General features: G+C 45.9%; 1 protein-coding gene across 4 annotated transcripts in view; it reads right to left on the bottom strand.

Annotated features, from left to right (window-relative positions):
- Positions 1-377: 377 nt before the first annotated feature.
- The window catches only part of fbn3 (fibrillin 3), a 77,423-nt gene continuing 59,554 nt past the window's right edge, over positions 378-18,246 (bottom strand). For 3 of the 4 annotated variants that reach the window (XM_085152889.1, XM_085152892.1, XM_085152894.1), the window contains 26 exons: positions 16,835-16,960; positions 16,596-16,745; positions 16,449-16,520; positions 16,238-16,363; positions 15,803-15,928; positions 15,151-15,276; positions 13,591-13,707; positions 13,128-13,256; positions 11,763-11,882; positions 11,550-11,672; positions 11,324-11,476; positions 11,170-11,235; positions 10,955-11,080; positions 9,587-9,706; positions 9,392-9,514; positions 8,417-8,548; positions 7,957-8,082; positions 7,669-7,875; positions 7,340-7,465; positions 7,146-7,268; positions 6,276-6,392; positions 6,043-6,171; positions 5,809-5,928; positions 3,254-3,485; positions 3,004-3,154; positions 378-2,914 (listed from right to left, as the gene is read on the bottom strand). In XM_085152889.1, coding sequence (XP_085009015.1) covers positions 2,537-2,914; positions 3,004-3,154; positions 3,254-3,485; positions 5,809-5,928; positions 6,043-6,171; positions 6,276-6,392; positions 7,146-7,268; positions 7,340-7,465; positions 7,669-7,875; positions 7,957-8,082; positions 8,417-8,548; positions 9,392-9,514; positions 9,587-9,706; positions 10,955-11,080; positions 11,170-11,235; positions 11,324-11,476; positions 11,550-11,672; positions 11,763-11,882; positions 13,128-13,256; positions 13,591-13,707; positions 15,151-15,276; positions 15,803-15,928; positions 16,238-16,363; positions 16,449-16,520; positions 16,596-16,745; positions 16,835-16,960 — 3,644 coding nt within the window. In that variant the 3' untranslated portion in view covers positions 378-2,536. The remainder of the gene's footprint in view (positions 2,915-3,003; positions 3,155-3,253; positions 3,486-5,808; positions 5,929-6,042; positions 6,172-6,275; positions 6,393-7,145; positions 7,269-7,339; positions 7,466-7,668; positions 7,876-7,956; positions 8,083-8,416; positions 8,549-9,391; positions 9,515-9,586; positions 9,707-10,954; positions 11,081-11,169; positions 11,236-11,323; positions 11,477-11,549; positions 11,673-11,762; positions 11,883-13,127; positions 13,257-13,590; positions 13,708-15,150; positions 15,277-15,802; positions 15,929-16,237; positions 16,364-16,448; positions 16,521-16,595; positions 16,746-16,834; positions 16,961-18,246) is intronic. The other variant, XM_085152893.1, reaches the window with a different exon arrangement.

An 18,246-nucleotide genomic window follows, 5' to 3' on the forward strand; every position in this document is an offset into this window, starting at 1 on the left:
TTGTCTCCAAACCCCACACGCTCCTCTCCAGCCGCTCCACCCTGCCTCCACCTCTCTCGTGCAGTGTCGGATAGTTGACCTCCAGGTATTTGAACTCCTCCTGCTTCCATCTCCATTGTTACACACACATGCTTTCACACCCCCACCTCTCCAGGCTCCACCTGATCTCACCACAGATCCCAGTCCACAGAGACTCCTCCCTGACTTCATCTGTCAGCCTGTCCGTCGCCATCATAACCACCACGGGGGTCAGAGCAGGTCACTGATGTTAGTTCAGCCACCTGTCTCACCTCCTCATGCCTCAGTTCCTCTTTTAGCGCTCTATCGTACGCGTTCTCCACAAAGACACAGCACCAAGAATACACAACTTAAAAATATAACCCACAATACTTTATTGCCATTTATGTCAGTGGACAAAGGTTTACAATATAATAGGAAGGACTAAGTTTTACAGCCTGCCGTTTGGCGTCATAAATCTTTGGTTTTCAGAGATGATGTCACAGGATGTCCCGCGATGGCCGCTTTATTACGTGATCCTCATCTTGTAGATGCTGCGTGACTGGATGATTGTCATATCAGCTTTCAGTTAAACTCTGGGATCAACAGGTGTGACAAAGGCTGCTTCGGTTAAGCACAGGATACCTCGACGATGATGACGGTATTCAAGTCTGACGCTGAGATACAGTAAGCACAGGCAACACGGTGCCCTTTCACAAACATAGTGGCAAGTTTAAAAAACAACAAAATACAAAATGAGAATAAAGATACAAAGTATACAAAGGTTCCCAGGTTAGCACGTGGTTATGTGTTATAAACGTCGTCTTCGATGAAATGCCTCAAGTGTTCAAAGAGCAGGATTAGCGTTTAGCACCACAGGTCCGAGCACGGTGGCGTGTTGGCCTCGATCGTTGTACACACAGTGTAAGCTTCCCTACTTGTTGTGATAAGAGCTCCTGATCTGACTGCAGTAGCCTTAACGCGTCAGTCAGTGACGACCAAGCGCACGCTCGCTTCTGGTCAATCTGAGTATTTGGTCTGGCAGCTGTGACATTTAAAAAAATCTACATTTCACTTAAAAATATACAATTAAATCTTCAAGAAGCAAGTTTAATAATAATAATATTGGTTTATCAGCACTGAGACAAAAGACGGAGACAATAAAACCTGGTAAAACAAACAGCGTTTGGTATCATGTAGCACCTTTTTCCCCTCAGGAGGAAAAAAATCATGACGAAGGATGAATGACCTGAAGCATATTCTTGTTTTTGTGAGGTTTTGCGTTCTAATGTGCGAGCCCTGACTCCGTAAAGCACTGCTGTTAGTTACAGCTTCACATGTCGTGTACCTTTGAGGCTGCTGCATCCACGTGTCCCTTCAGCTGTTTGCACACATGAATTCTGGGAAGCGTCGGGAGGACGGGGTTGGTACGACGTCCCACGCGGCAGGAGATGTTCTGGCTTCTGGAGATGCTCCGTTTGCTTTGGACGGTGCCGTCTGTGCAGAGCGTGCACGAAGGCGAGAGCGACGCCCGTTTGGTGAATTCAACAGATGCTCTCGAGTTCAAGTGACCTCAGGGCTGCAGTGCATGTAAATACGGCTCAGACACGAGCTCACGGTAAAGCCAAACGAGGCAGATAAAGTCAGCTTAATGTCATTAAATGTGTGACTGTAGTAAAGAAGCTGCGACAGCCGACACTGGCAGGAAGACTGTTGGTTACATGAAGGCTCGCAGGTCCTGAATCAGTGAAAGCTTAAATACCTGATCTGACCTGATCTGTCTTCTTTAAAGTCTCCGAGCTGCTGCTTCCCTGCTCACGGTGGACGCTGAGGGACGTTAGCACCCTCTTTTGTTTTAAAGTTAGCATCACAGCGCGGTGTTGAGAAGTACTGAGGTAACCGAACGTGACAACACACACGTGCAAACATCAGGCACACGAGAGGAGGAGTTGCTGTTTTCTAAAAAGACTCGTTGGAGATCAAACCGAGCGAACGCTGCATCCTTTGTGTTTCTGAACAGCACAAATACAATAAACGACTTACTAGGATACGTGAGGGGCCCGAGATCACAGAGAAGTGCGCTTGTTCTTAGACCATCGTGGCACGCTTATCTGCAACCTTTCTTGACGCCACCAAACACAACGACGTCTGTAGACGCTGCCTGTGATTTAAAGACTCGTCTAACGACAGTTCTCAGCACTTCACTAATAATTAAAGCTTTGTTGTTTGTGTCTCATCTACAAAAGTGCTTCATGGACTCGTGAGCCTGCGTTTGTCTGGTCCAAGCACAAAGACACCTCTCTGCGTCTCCTCCGCCGGGTGGAGAAGGAGCGCTGGGTCGGTAGGAGGAGAAAAGAACAAAAACACAAAACAAGAACACAGAATAATTTGAACATTAACTAGGTGGTGGTAGAGCTGACTCAGTCTTTCGTAGCCCTCGACTTCCCCGTCGGGTCCTGTAGGGGGCTCTGTGTAGGAGTTACTGGATAAAAGGTTAAACGCTTCAGAGATGAGTCCAGAGCAGGATGGCACTCTGAGCTCAGTGCAGGTGGATGTGCAGCTTGATGCGCAGCGCGTCACCTATTTCCCCTTGTAGGTAGTCAATGTCATGCTGCTTTTCTAGTTGGTGCAGTTTTCGGGGCCCGAACAGCCGAAGGCTGGCGATCTCCAGCCGGTAAGATCCAGGCGGAGGCGGCTTCTTGCCGAGTCGGAGCACGCTCTTTCCGTCGCGGCGTTCCAGCAGGCGGAAATGTTCGTCGGCGTTGCCGTGGGTTATGACATAACGGACGTGGTGCTCCAGGGGCTGCAGGGCGGGCAGAAGCTCGAGCAGAGGCTCCTTGTTGAGCAAGGAGGCCAGAGAGACGTTAACAGGGATGGAGGCCTGCGTGTCCACGCTGGCCATGCTGACTGCTGCTTCCTGCAGGGGGGGCGAGGATGCAGAGGATCCATCAGCTCTCATAATCTAAGAAAGGTCAACCTGAAACCTGAAGGAGCTAACAAATATACCTGACTGAGCTCGTTCTCATCAGCGTCGCGCTTCTGGCGTCCGTTCTTTCCTCCGTTGATCTTACATTCGTAGCAGGCCTCAGGAGACAGGCCGTCTTCATCCTCACCCTCGACGTACTGGCCCGGGAAACCGGAGCCGGTGATGCAGTGACTGTGGAGACAAGCACATCAGCAAGTTCAGCGTGTGCGCAGAGAAGATTCGTTTCATCAGCGTCAGGAAAAATGTTTTGGTGAAGCGTGCGCCCCTCACCCCTGCCCTGCTCTGTAGAAACCTCCAGGACAGCCACACAGGTAGCCTCCATCAGTGTTGGAGCAGCCATAGATGCAGGGGTTAGTGGACGTGGTGCACTCGTTCACATCCTGGCAGCCACCGACACCCTGATCAAAGTCAAAGCCAGAGGGACACACGCACTTGTAGCTGCCCAGCGTGTTGTAGCAGGAGGCGGAGCCGCACACCGACGCTCCCTGACACTCGTTCTCATCTGCAGAAGACAGGAAGTTCTTATGCACTCGCTGACCACCTGTGTTAACCAGCTGAGCTGCTAGTTAACACATATCTCACCAGCTAGTTACATGTTAGTGACCTGAAGCATTTAGGCATGAAAACATGTACAAAGGTTCAATCTGGGGGGGGAAGGGTGTCTGTCTGTTGGAGGCAGAGAGGCTGGTGCTTCAGAAACTACCAGGACTTCTAGAGTTTACAGAGAGCTGTCGTGAAGACTCAAAGCAGGTCCAGGCGGGTATAAGATGTGCCTGATAAAGTGTATGAAAACATTTCTATTGTTTATCAATGAATGAACAGCAGAAACACTGAAATGTTACATCTGTGTTGCACTAAAAGCCCGAACAGACGCGCTAATAGAAAAGAGGAAATGTGTTTATTTGTGGCAGCAGATGAATAAATAAAATAAATAAATTTTTATTCATCCTTTCAGGACAGAATCACAAAGTGCTGCACATAAGATTACAAGTCTTAAAAAGACAAAATAAAACCGGCAAAAAATGAACCAAAAGCAGTTTAAACAGGTGAGTTTTGAGTTGTTTTTTTTTTAAAAAACAGCTGCTGAGTCCACAGTTCTTAATGTTTGGGGGGGGGGGGGCCTTAGTTCTCCTCTTAGTATTTTTATAGCAAGTAAGCCCTGATCAGATGACCTGAGGGACCTGCTGGGACATCGGGCTGTAGCAGATCACAGATGTAGGCTGGTGCCAGTCCGTGCACAGCTCTGTAGGTCAAGACCAGGATCTTGACTCTAAATTCAACAGGAAGTCAGTGTAGCTGAGATAACAACGGTGTCACATGTGAGGACTTGCAGGATTTTGTCAAAAGTCTCGCTGCAGCGTTTTGCACAACCTGCAGACGATCCAGAGAACCTTTGCTTAGACACATAAACAGCGAGTTACAATAATCCAAGCGTGAGGAAATAAATGCGTGTATAGCAATCTCCAGTTCACAGCGAGATAACACCGGGCTTAGCTTAGCCACATTTCTGAAATGATAAAAACAAGACCGAACCAGAGATTTCACATTGAACGTGAGAGTCGAGTCAAAGGTGACACCTGAATCCCTGATAGAGGATTTAACATAAAGTGAGAGAGGACCGAGGGCCTGAAACCTATCAGCGGCGCATACGAGGACTTCGGTTCTCCCCTCGTTGAGTTGGAGGAAATTTGCAGCCATCCAACGTTTGATCGAATCTAAGCAATCATTCAGACGCTGAAGCTTAGATAAATCCTCGGGCATAAAAGAAACGTACAACTGAATATCATCAGCACAACAATGATAAGAAATGTCCTCAGAAGAGCCCGTTATATGCTGGAGGGGGAGAAGATATATTAAAAACAATAAAGGCTCCAAAACTGACCCTTGAGGGACACCATAAGTAAGGGAGGTAGAGGATGACCTAAAATCAGAGACCGCCACAGAAAAGGATCGGTGATGGAGATGAGAGGAGAACCACTCTAATGCAGTTCCAGATACACCAATTTTTCAGCCTTTCAATGAAGATGTGATGGTCAGCTGTGTCACAGCTGATGTGAGGTCCAACATGAGTAGAACAGAGCATTTTCCTGCATCATCATTCATCAAAATATCACTAGAGACCCTAAGAAGAGCTGAAATCTACGAAAACTGGACTGAAACTTATCGTAAATGCCATGTTTATCAGGAGCTGCCATAAGCTGCTGAGCCACAACCTTTCCTAGAAGCTTAGCGATTAATTTAGAGATAGGTCAGTAGCTGCTCCAAAGAGACGGTCAAGCTGAGGTTGTTTAAAAAGTGGGAGAATAGCAGCGTTTTTAAAATAAACCAGAACTAAACCAGACGCCAGTGAAGAGTGGATTAAAGTGAGCACACATGGACCAATAGACTGGAAGACATCTTTGAATAATGATGCAGGCAGAGTCAGATGGCCCCGCCCCTCCCTGAGCCTGGTTCAGTCGGAGGTTTCTTCCTGTTAAAAGGGAGTTTTTCCTTCCCACTGTCGCCAAGTGCTGGTTCATGGGGGTCATATGATTGTGAGGTGTCTCTGTGTTATTGTCGACCTGACAGTTTAAAGCACTTTGAGGCGACTGTTGTGATTTGGTGCTGTGTAAATAAAGCTGAATTGAATATTTTGATGATGACAACACTTATTACAAAATAAAGATACTTTATAGCACACAGAGTCTCAAACACCCAGATATTTCTGTATTATCTCATTTTTTGCTCCAGCTTGTCTAAATATGAATCTATAGTTTCATTAAAAACTGAAACCACTCGCTCCTCTATTCTGGTCTCTGTGCTGCTGACAGACTCAGGCTACTCACCCACACACTGGTTCCACTGGTAGTGCTGGACGTAGCCCTGAGGACAGCCGCAGCGGTAACCTCCCAGCATGTTCTGGCAGCCGTGCTGACAGCGGTGGTTGCTGCTACATTCATCCACATCTGAAAACATGAAAACTTCTCACTTAGTGACACGAATCAGTGGAAGAACAACTCTGGATCGCGCTCTGCAGCCTGATCAGCAGAAACACTCGTTGGTCTCCAACTACTACTTACCTTCACACTCAAAGCCCGTTGTGTCCAAGGAGAAACCTTTGGAGCATTCACAGTTGAAGCTACCGGGCGTGTTGATGCAAGAGGCCCGGGAACCGCACACGCTGCTCTGAGCGGTGCACTCGTTGTTGTCTGCCAACATTTAAGAAACATTGAAAAAGTGTTTCTTTGTGTAAAAACGCGCGTTTGTCATATTTAACCAGTTTCAGGTGGATCTGGTTTCCTTTTGCACTCACCGATGCAGGCGGTCTGGTGCTGAGAGAAGCCAGCGGGGCACTTACAGGTGAAGCCCCCAATCGTGTTCACACAGAGGAACTGGCAGTTGTGCTGCTTGGTCGCGCACTCGTCCAGATCTTCAGAGAGGAAACAAATCACAGCGGTTGGAAAAGCTTTTTCCATGATTTAAGAATCTGCAGCCCAACGCAGGAAACATTTGGAGCCCAGTGAAACATTACAACTGTGCTAAACCAGAGTTTCATACATTTCATTATTATTGATGTGTTTGTTTAGGTTTGAATAAAACCATAAAACTAATACTTATAATATGTTTGTTACGTTGAATTATAACTGTTGGAGCCATTTGTTCTTATTTTTTATTATTTTGAAATTAGTTAAAGTTTGTTGTTAGTTTACTTATATTTTGGGGTTTATTTACAAGTTTATTTGTTGGTTAATATTTTGTTTCAAAGTTTGTTTGATGTTACTTTGTTAAATTAGTCAGTAAGAGCTGTAGGGCCATTTTGTTTTCTATAAATAAAGAGACTGGTATCGGACCAGCATGCACTGGGGTGGGCCTATGGTTTTTTACCAGAGCAGGAGAAGCAGCAGGAAGTAACAAAAACTTGGATCTTGTTATTGCCAAACTGGATAAAATAAACCATAAAAACGCAACTTTCAAGATTGGACAGTGGACTTCTTTTGCCTGCGTACGAAATAGTCTCTCAGTGCAGCAGTGGCTCGTGGACTTTTAATTGTGGGATGTTTGGTTTGTCAAACAAAAGGAATTGCCACTACAATAACCTTCGACTTTAGTTCAATAAACAGAACTTAGCGACGACAGCAGCTACAAACAGGACCAACAGAAACAGCTACACAGAGATCTGCACCTTTGCAGGTCTTCCCATCAGGCTGCAGGCTGTATCCTCTGGGGCAGGAGCACAGGTAGCTGCCTTCTGTGTTTTTACACAGGAAGTTACAGGGCTTCGGGGACAGGGCGCACTCGTCCATATCTGACAAAGTAAGACCACAGTGAGAACACGGAGACGTTCTTCATCGATGTGCAGGAGAAGCAGAGACGTACCGACGCAGGAGGTTGCTGTGAAGTCGGCTTTGTATCCCACGTTACAGTGACAGCGGAAGGATCCGATGGTGTTGATGCACCCACCGTTACGGCACAGATCCGGCATCACCTGGCACTCGTTGATGTCTGGAAGAGAGGAGCGATTACAGAAGACGGACAAGCACACCGAGAAACACAACATCAGCCTCGTGCTCTGCTGTGTCAGCGCGCTTTGGTTCCCAACATTAACTCTTCCAGTCTTACAGGTTAGAATTGTAGATAATAATAAATAAATATTATTAAATGCAGAAAAACAGAAGTAAAATCTTTCTCATCACTGAGCGTCTCACCTCGGCCATCGGTGGTGTAGCCAGGACCGAGTGGGCACATCTTCTTGTACTGTATGGTGCCGGGCAGCGGGCAGAGCTCGCACTGCGACCCCCAGCCCCGACCTGCGTTGCAGCAGCACTCAGACTTGGTGACGCTGTTCCTGTTGGTCGATGACTGCTGGCACATGGTCTGCAGGACCTCTGTGAAGCAGAAGCCCTTCCTGTTGTCTGGAGGGAAAGAAGCAGTGCTTTAGTTACGTTCACCCCAGCGCCGCGTGCTTAGCAGCCTCTTATACTGCAGCCTCTCACCGATACACTCGGTCCCGGTGGAGCTCGGCTCAAAGCCGTCGTTGCACTCGCAGCGGTAGCTTCCCACTGTGTTGATGCAGCGGCCGTTCTTGCAGATGCCGGGCTTGGTGCGGCACTCGTTCAGGTCTGCGGGGGTACAGAGACGAGTGAAGAGGACAATGCTGCATGTGCGAGAACTCCAACTCTCCCCGTGTTAATAATAATAATAATAATAATGGATTGCATTAATATATCGCTTTTCGGGATCCCTCAAAGCGCTTTACAATGCCACTATTCATTCACTCTCACATTCACACACTGGTGGAGGCAGCTACAGTTGTAGCCACAGCTGCCCTGGGGCAGACTGACAGAAGCGAGGCTGCCATATCGCACCATCAGACGACACCAACACCCCAACACCAGTAGGAGGTAGGTGAAGTGTCTTGCCCAAGGACACAACGACCGAGACACAGTCACTCACCCATACATCCCTCTCCGTCCGGTCGGCGCTGCATGCCGGGCGGGCAGATGCACATGAAGGTGCCGATGAGGTTCTTGCAGGTCATGCCTTTGGAGTCACAGTCGTCCAGTCCCTCCGAGCACTCGTCCTGGTCTGCTCAGAGGAATGAGAGATGGTTTAACATCCAAGGTTAAAGCTAAAGCACTAAAATATAGGGGTGCAACGATACACAAAATTCACGGTTCGGTTCGATACTTTGTTTTTGTCTGCTTCCACTTGTCTTTGCACGAGGATGATGTCGGAGTAAATGTGCAGTCATATTCGTTGTGTTCCCACTAGTGCTGTCAGCGTTAATCTGAAATGACGTTAACGCCACAACACGGCAAATCTCCGTTAACGAGCTACCGCGGATCGCCCGTTAACGAGCTAACTGCGCTAACGAGCTAACTGTGCTAACGCACTAGTTCCCACCCATGTAACTGAGCATTGTGGCACATCCAACATACTGTTTTACTTTAGTCCATGACGCGCTTACCATCAGGGTCATACGTCACATAAAAACTAAAATAGTTCCAAACGCCAGATCTGAATGAGGGTGGGGGAGGTTCAATTTGCCATGTTGCAACGAGCTTAGCTTCTGTCTGCTAGCTTGCGCTGCGCTCAGTGAATCTGCGCTCGACAGTGCAGCCTAGGCGGAGTAGTCAAGCGCAGATTCACTGAGCGCTCAACACAGACAGCATCGTCGGAAAGAAAGTTGATGAAATAAATAAAAAATTTAGTATTGTTCATACATATGCGTACGGAACCGAAAGCACTGCATGAACGGTTCAATATCGATACGAGTATCGTTGCACCCCTAATAAAAAACCTGTTACACTGTTTAGAAAACACACGAAACAAGATTGTTCGTCACATGAACACGGAGACACAGGAAGGCGAGCTGTCTGCAAAGTAAAAGCAGCACTTTTAATAAGGAATCGGCGGTGGCGGGCTCACCTCTGCACATGCGCTGGTCGTCTCGCAGCACGTAGCCAGCGGGGCACATGCACTCGTACGAGCCAAACGTGTTCACGCAGCGGAAGGCGCAGAGCAGGGGGTTCTGGGAGCACTCGTTGATGTCTGCAGTGAAGGAGAGAGTTTATTAACTGCCCTCTGATGAGTCAGGTTGACTCGTGCCGCTGAATGACTGACCTTCACAGGTCATCATGGGTCCTGGTTCAAAACCCTCCTCGCACGAACACTCGAACCCTCCCACCACATTGGTGCAGGTTCCGTTTCCACAGGGGTTTCCTATCGAGCACTCGTCAGTGTCTGCAGAGGCCACAGAGCAGGCAGATGAACTCAAACTGAGCAAAAACTGATGCTGCACCGTAGATTTCAAAGCATTCATTAGCAGGTTAAACCCCAGAATAAATCAAGGCCGGAAGACGACCCGGACACGGCGTTGATTTTGGTGGTTAATAACGGTGATGCAGCCGACAGTTCCTAAAGAGAAGTGCTTTTTATTAACTACGACCAGTGTTTGCCTACAAAACTGGAGATCTTCCTGAGGATAAACTGCTAAATGCTTAACCCTTTAAGACCTGCCATAGAACCAAGTCTGCCAGAGCTTATATTATATGTTTACATGCTGTGGAGCCATTTTTGGGAGCATTTCAAGTTGATATACATCAATACAACCATTACAGCCTAAATTTTAATAATATGTCTGCATTAAGTGCATAGTAATTACATAAATTGCAAAAAAGTGCAATAAACTACAAAAAAATGTAAAATCGTTTTTGTTTTTTTAACATATATTTCTAGTTAGAGAAATTTAAGAGGCTTATCCCTCAAAACTGTAAATACAAAAAAGTTGCACAAAATAGTTTCCCACCACAGGAAATTTATTTTGAGTGTCTTCATAGTTTTATTTTTGAAATACACCAATTTTTATACACTGCAGGAAAAACAAAAATAAATATTATAATGCAAATTTGCAAAAAAGCAGCATATGCATCAAAATAAACTATTTCCAGCAGCAATATGAGTCCTAAGCATCCCAGAAACCACACAGAAAGTCATAAAGTCAAAGATAACTTTTAAAAACACCAGTATAGGCTCATGAGGCCCTGATGGTAAAAAACTACATTTCTGCGAAAATGACGTCACTTCCAGTTTCGGGCAGGACATGGCGGACATGCGATAGTTCACGCTGACGTCTATTCCAACGTAGGAAGTGTTACAAACAGCTGATCGGATCGGCAAAGCGTGTTTCTGGAATATTATGTTTTGTTGCTGCAAGTGCTTTTTATGCAGTTTTTGCAAAGCTATATGTGGAAGGAAACTGTGACCGAGGACAAGCTGATGGCATAAGATGTAAGTACAACTCCTCCGGTTTCATATGCAAAAAACATTATTGCGCTAGCTCACGTGGTTGCAGAGCTACCGGGATTTAAAAATAGTTACGCAAAACAGAGCGTGCTGCTCTGACCGGCTTTAAAGGGTTAAAAGTCAGTACATTATATTACACATTTTTACAAACAAATGTGAATTAAATGCAAACTCTGCGCGTCTCACCGATGCAGTTAACGCCCGTGTAATCCAGGTTGTATCCAAAGGGGCATTCGCAGCGGAAAGAGCCGTCTGTGTTGATGCAGATGCCGTTCTGGCAGATGCCCGGGTTATCCAGACACTCGTTCAAATCTGCAGAGAAGGACAGAGCGTTAACCCATCGAAGCCTCTCGCCACGCTTCTTCAAATCAAAGCGCTTCGCTCGGTGTTGCGGCGCTCACCTTCACGAGCGTCGCCCAGTCCAGGCAGGGCTCCGTGGCCGTAGGGACACAGGGTGTTAAAGGCAGCTGGAGACACATCATAAAAGACGTTTAATATTTGCAGCATGCTACTGCGTGTGTTCGAACAGCTTAATAATGACTCTGCTGCACAAACCGTCGGTTTCTCGCGGGCACAGCTCGCAGGGCAGTCCCCAGCCCTCTCCGGGCATCTTGCTGCAGCAGCACTTGGCCTTGGTGGTGTTGAAGGCTTTGGGGACCGAGCACTTGCCTGCCTCGAATTTGGTGAAACAGAAGCTCTCTCTGGTATCTGGCGAAGCAGAAATAAAGAGTCAGCTTTGTTTTCAAAGACGTGCCTCGACTGTGCTCGCAGCGTCTCTCACCGTAGCAGCGTCGCTTGTTGTCAGAGAGCACGAAGCCCGGCTGGCACGAGCACTGGAAGCTGCCCGGGGTGTTGGTGCAGGTCCCGAACTGGCAGAGGCTGAGATCCACACACTCATCGATATCTTGGAGGCGAGCATAAAAGAGCGTGTGTGCATGACTGTCTGTGACTCCCTGATGTTTAAGCGGAGGCGTTCATCAGGACTGTGTCTTACCTATGCACTGGTCATTTTGCACCTCGTAGCCGGGAGGACAGATGCATCTGAAGGATCCGTCCAGGTTCTGACAGGTTCCCGGGGAGCAGGTGCCCGGCAGACTCACACACTCATTGATATCTGTGAAAACCGCACACAGGTGTGTCAAACATGCTGCCACAGCTTCACCTCAGCTTTTCCAAACATACAGTAGCAGATTTAGTATTTCAGATGTTATTTTACAACAATGACAGAGTCAGAATGATCAGCCTCCTCCGATGCCGACAGGCCTTTTAGCTGGATAACAGCTCACTCGTCTCCCGAGCGATCAGAGCCGCTCTTCTTTGGAGAATCTCTCGAGCTCTTCCTCGTTTGATGGTCCTCAGACGTGGACCTCGGGTTTCAGTTCATCCCACAGACTTTCAGCTACGTCGCACCTTTGTTCAGACCACTCGTTATTCTTCACTTTGGTCTTCTGGAAGCAGATCTTCACCAGGAGCGACGGATCCTCGTCTGGTTGTAAGACGAAACCTGACTGACGGCCTAAAGTTTCCATTTCCAGGCAGGCTGAGGCTTCCCTGCAGCAGAGCACCCCCACCCCAACTCAAACATCGTCTCTGTGGTTAAGGAACGTTTGTCTCAACGCACCAAAGGACCTGATCTTTCCTCAGGTTGTCCTCAGCACACTTCATCATCATCATCAACTTTATTTATAAAGCACTTTAAAACAACCACAGCTGACACAAAGTGCTGTACATTGGAACTGTAAAATAAAATTACATGAGATATAAGTAAAGACCAAATAAAAGAAGAGTGAAATCATTAAATAACTACTTCAATTAAAAGAGAAACAAAGTCTTGCTGAGGTTAAAAGCCAAGGAATAAAAGTGGGTTTTAAGACGTGATTTAAAAGTGGACAGTGAAGGCGCCTCTCTAACGTGCACGGGCAAATTATTCCATAATTTTGGAGCCACAGTAGAGAAGGCCCCGCCCCCTCTGAGCTTCCTCCTGGATCTCGGTACCTCCAGGAGCAGCTGGTCAGCTGACCTGAGAGACCGACAGGTTGAAGGTGTCGCTTCAGCAAAAGTCGACTTTTCTTCGTGGTAGTTATCGTCTCGTAGTTGCTGTGGGGTCTTTAGACACGTCTCTCACTAGTTTTCTTTAAAATCTTTTGCTTCCTTATCTTCCAGCCTCATCCTGGCTCTCTTTGGATGTCTTGACGATACTTTTCTTGACACTTGGAAACCCTGTGAGAACTTTTTAGATGCATCAACAAGTCTAAACTGATTTCTTACAGCACGATGCTTTCTCTGACAGCTCAGCATTTGTGTCCTGATCGTACCTCGACCTGGTTTCCTACTCTTGAGGATTTGACCGATGACTCACCAACACAGTTCTTCCCATCAGGCGTGTTCTCATAACCTTCGTGGCACAGACACTGGAAGGAGCCCAGTCCGTTGATGCACTGTCCGTTCCTGCAAACTTGGCCCTGCAGAGCGCTGCACTCGTCAATATCTGTGGGAACGGTGGAAAGATTAGGATTCGTCTGAATTTTCTCTTCCTAACATGCGACTCTGTGACAAAGCTGCCTTCAGGAAAAAGTTCAAAGACATAAAGTTTAATACAGTTTGACAAATTTCCCCATGAAACCAAAGAGCAGTAAGAACACAGAGCCAACATCTAAATCTAAATGTCACAGCGCAGCAAAGGGCAGCTTGTTTTTATTGAATCGTCAGGGCGTAGCTTTTAAGAATATGACAACTACAGCTTTGTCAAGAAGACGTTGACCTTTCACACAAAGCTCAACCTGCCGGTGACCTTTGTGGAGGAGAACAGCAGTGACTCGTACCCATGCAGTCGTTGTTGTGAGTGAGCTCGAAGCCGGGGAAGCAGAGACAGTTGTAGGATCCCACGGTGTTTTTACAGGTGCCGTTACCGCACGGCTGCCGTTCACACTCATCGATGTCTGAAACACACAGAACAACATCAACGTGCATTTATATTACGGTGAAGCACTCTGCTGATGAACTTAGACTTTGGTGTTCAGACCAAGGTTATTATCGTTAACGAAAACTAGAAGTGAAAAAACATTTTCGTTAACGGAAATAAAAATAAAAACAAAAACAAAAAAAGGAAAACTAACTAAAACTATAATGAGTGTTCACAAAACTAACTAAAATTAACTGAATTTATAGCAAAAATGTGTTTAGTTTTCATTGATGTGTGCGTGTCATACAAGAGTCAAGGGTGAAAATGAAGTTTAGTTTCCAGATTTTTTTCTTGCTGTGTCTCATTATGCCAGCAGGTGGCAGCACGTTAGTCGAGTCGTCTGTGTCGCTGCTCCGTCCACGCGCAGAATCATGTCAGGAAAAGTCGGGAGCCAGAGTCCAATTTGGGATTACTTTGAATATGACTGTGTTTTGGATAAAGCAAGTGTCTTGTAGTGGAAACAGACGAATTATGAGGGACATTTCTAAAGGGAAAAAATCCCACAAACCTTAAAGTGCACTTGAAAAGCTCACACAAGAAGGCTAACCTAGCTTAGCTTGAGAAGGTAAGGGAGCACACTCAACCCTCATCCCCAGAAACAGAAGCTAACCCCAGGCAAGGCAGCGTGATGCATCCCGAGACAACAGGACGGGGATATCTACACAACTGTGTGAGTCAATTACCTTCAAAAAGTTTATCAATTCACTTGAACCAAAATTACGAACACCCGGTGCTGCGAGAGTTAATAGTCTCATTGGGGCCAAGATATACATTTTATAGTTGCCTGGTATCAATGGTTGTTCATCTGCCTTTATTTATTTATTTAAAGAACCCATAGGTGGGAATGTGAGTTGTCTGTCTCTGCGTGTTAGCCCTGCGACAGACAGGCGACCTGTCCAGGGTGCAGTATGGTAGCTGGAATAGCAACATACCCAAGGATGAGCAGAATGACTGATATGATGAAACTGGGATTTTGTTACACTTAATTATTGCAAACACAACTAAAACTATAACTGAAACTAATCAAAACTAAACTGAAACTGAGGATTTTCAAAAAAATAAAAACTAAACTAAACTAGCAAACAATTGGTAAAAACTAATTAAAACTGATATAAAATTGAAAATCTGAAGTCAAAACTAAATAAAAATAAAAACTAATGAAAATTGCAAAACTATTAAAACCCTGGTTCAGACCCAGTAGCTTGTTGACACGTTAAGCCCAAATGCACACTGCACTGATTTAATCTTCCCTCTGACACTGGGCCTCTGCACAACACTGATGAAAAAGACTGAAAGTAGCAACTGAAAGTCTAAATTAAATGTTTTTGCACAATAGTTGTTGTTTCCTCCTCTTTAGTTCTTCTTATTTGCTTTACGGTGGACAGGTGGGATATAAATGTGCGCTCTGTGGTTTGCTCACCCATGCACATGGTTTGGTCAGCAGTGGCCTTGAAGCCGTTGTGGCAGATGCAGCGGTAACTGCCCTGCGTGTCGATGCACTCGCCGTGGCTGCACACGTTGGGGATCTCCTGGCACTCGTTGCGATCTGTGGAGACGGGCCAACAGAAAATCAGCTAAACGTAGCACGCCAATAACAAGTTTAGTTATGATCATCATGGCGAGTCTTAAAGACTCAAAGACAGATTCCCAAAGTCTAAACAGACATCTTTAACCTCCTAAGACCTGAACTCTTCCACAGCAGCATTTTAAATGTCTCTTTGATATTTGGGCTGATTGGCGCCCGATGAATGTAAAAACAAAGAATTACCAGATTTTTTTTTACCTTATTTTTGTTTTTAAGAAAAATAAGAGCCACATATGAGGATATTATTAAAATTTTGAAAGAATAGTAGCAGCATAATGTCCTCGTAAATGGATATCAGGCCCTTGTAGAGCAAAATTGAGTATTTTGGTCTAAATAACCCAAAATGTGACGTCCACATATGTGGACGCAGGTCCTAGCAGGTTAAATACATTTTCTTACATATAGAGAAGCTGAATGAACCCGTTTCGTGTCTCCCTGGACGCCTTACACGATCGCTCTGTGAGCCTGTCACACAGTGTGGACTCACCCAAACAGGCCCCGCTGGGAGACAGCTTGAAGCCTTGCGAGCACTCGCAGCGGTAGCTGCCGGGAATGTTGATGCAGTTGGCGTTGCGCTGGCACAGGTTGTCCCCGCTGTTACACTCATCGATATCTACGCCAGAGGAAGGAGGAGAGAAACAGTGGGCATCAATCACAGGCTCTGCAACTGGTCAGAGCACGCCGTCAGCTCGCGGACAGCAGGAAACACAACAGCGCCATTTTAGCTCTGATACAGTACAGACAGCTGATGGCTCTGGCAGGTACTTCCACTTAGAGCCACTGTGCTTGTTGGTAAAGGCAGCAATGACTATATTGGTAGAAGTGACTGTAAAAGTATTAATTCGAGTCTTCCCCTGTCGTAGTGACGATGCTGTGAGGATTACAAAGAACATTTCAGACCAAATGAAAGCCTGAGTGCTACCTTCACAGATCAGCAGTATGTTGTTGTAGCTGAAGCCCATCGGACATTCACATCGGAAGCTCCCGATCTGGTTGATGCACACTCCATGGGCGCAGATGCCAGGAATCTCCCTGCACTCGTCGATATCTGCAGAAAATCACCACCGTGGTCTGTTTACGAGGCACAGCAGTGAACATGCACGATAGCAGGTGGTTGATGTCGTAACACTTACCAACTGGTTTGCCGGTATGGATGTCAATAATGAAGCCAGGAGCCTGGTTACCACACAGCAGCTGGTATTCAGCTGGAGAAAAAGAAATCCAGTGAGCGACGGAAAACAGGCGTTAGCTCGTGTCTCGAGGACTTTGTGGGAACTCACTGGTGGCAGGAGTTGGACAGGCTTCACACGGCTTGTTCCAAGCTTTCCCCACGTTGTAGGCGCAGCAGCACATCTTCTTGGTCATGTTGAAGGACAGCTCGTTCTCACACGTGTCGTTGAAGTTGCGGTAGCACACGCTCTTTCTCATGTCTGCCATACGAGAAGGAAAGGAGTCATCAGGAAAGGTTTGACGCTGTTGGACAAATAAGCAACAGCGAGGACGAATCTGCTCCACCCACCCATGCAGTTGTTTCCTCCATTGACCTGCATGTACTCAGGTGGACACACACAAGTGTAGTTGCCCAGAGTGTTGTAGCAGGTGCCGGGCCCGCAGATGCCAGTGTGAGTCGTGCACTCATCGATATCTGCAAATGAAGCACGAGCAGCGTGTTAAAGACCTGCTGGGTGATCAGCTCTGGAGTCACGCTTCAGACTGGATCTGACATTTGTTACAATTTTACTTTGTTACTTTTTATCCAGAATTTAATCCACAATTAATATCAGCTACTAGCAACAGCATTAGATAATAAAATGTTCTATTTCACGGACTTTTATACTTCAGAATGTGTCCACATTTCTCACCACTACTTGTAATATTAATAACAAATTATGTATTAATGACATATTTCATGTAATGGAGGTAAAAGTGAAAACAATGTAACCAGAGGTGGGCAGAGTAGCCAAACAGTGACAGTAGCACCTCAACATTGTACTTTTACTCGAGTAAAACTACAAAGTAGCCTCCAAGAAATTACTCTAGTATTTAGTAAAAAAAGCTACTTGAGTACTGAGTAACTGATCCTAACATCTGATTCAATGTTTAGTGCAAATGTTGGTATTTTAAAGACTGAAAAGAATAAATCTAAGCAGCAGAGAAACGTTTCCAAATCATTATTAAACTCATATTTAGAGACGGTAATATAGATGTAATTACATAAATACATGTTAGAACAGAGTGATGGTGTAACTTCCTCTCCAACAGGCGGAGCAGACGGAGTAACATTAACTAACTGCAGGTTTGTGTTTCCTGCATTTTTGGTTCAAACATGTTTATTATTCACTCGAGTAAGAGTAGCGATACTTCATCATAATATTACTCGAGTAAAATTAAAAAGTGTAATGTAGTAAAACTAATCCTAAAGTTACTCAGTAAATGTAACTGAGTAAATGTAATTAGTTACTACCGGCCTCTGTAATTAACATATATTGTGCAGGCACAGTGGTGAGAATCATATTAAGGACGTGAAGAGAAACAACACTGATGTGTGGCTGTGTTCAGGATTACTGGTTAGTTACTCTGTAACTTGATGAATGAATACAAAATAAATGCATTAAAAACATCTTGACGTTACTGTTTATCTGGTGAACAAAGGAAGCGACTCAATAAATAAAAACAATGCAGTCGTACAACTAAAGAACTCTAATGAGAGGAGGACGGTTGTCAGACCTCAGCAGGCGACGAAGAAGGACAGGAGGGACCGGGACACGCTCCATCATCACATGACCCGGGCTCAGGGGACGACTGCATGTTTACCTCATATGTTTATATCACATGTGATTAATACTAATATTTAAAAATAACTGCTGTTTCTCCTCACACTTGTTCACTAAGGCTACGTCCACACGTACACGGGTATTTTTGAAAACGGAG

The sequence above is a fragment of the Neolamprologus multifasciatus genome, chromosome 23, assembly GCF_963576455.1.
Source record: "Neolamprologus multifasciatus chromosome 23, fNeoMul1.2, whole genome shotgun sequence".
NCBI classification, from domain to species: Eukaryota; Metazoa; Chordata; class Actinopteri; order Cichliformes; family Cichlidae; genus Neolamprologus; species Neolamprologus multifasciatus.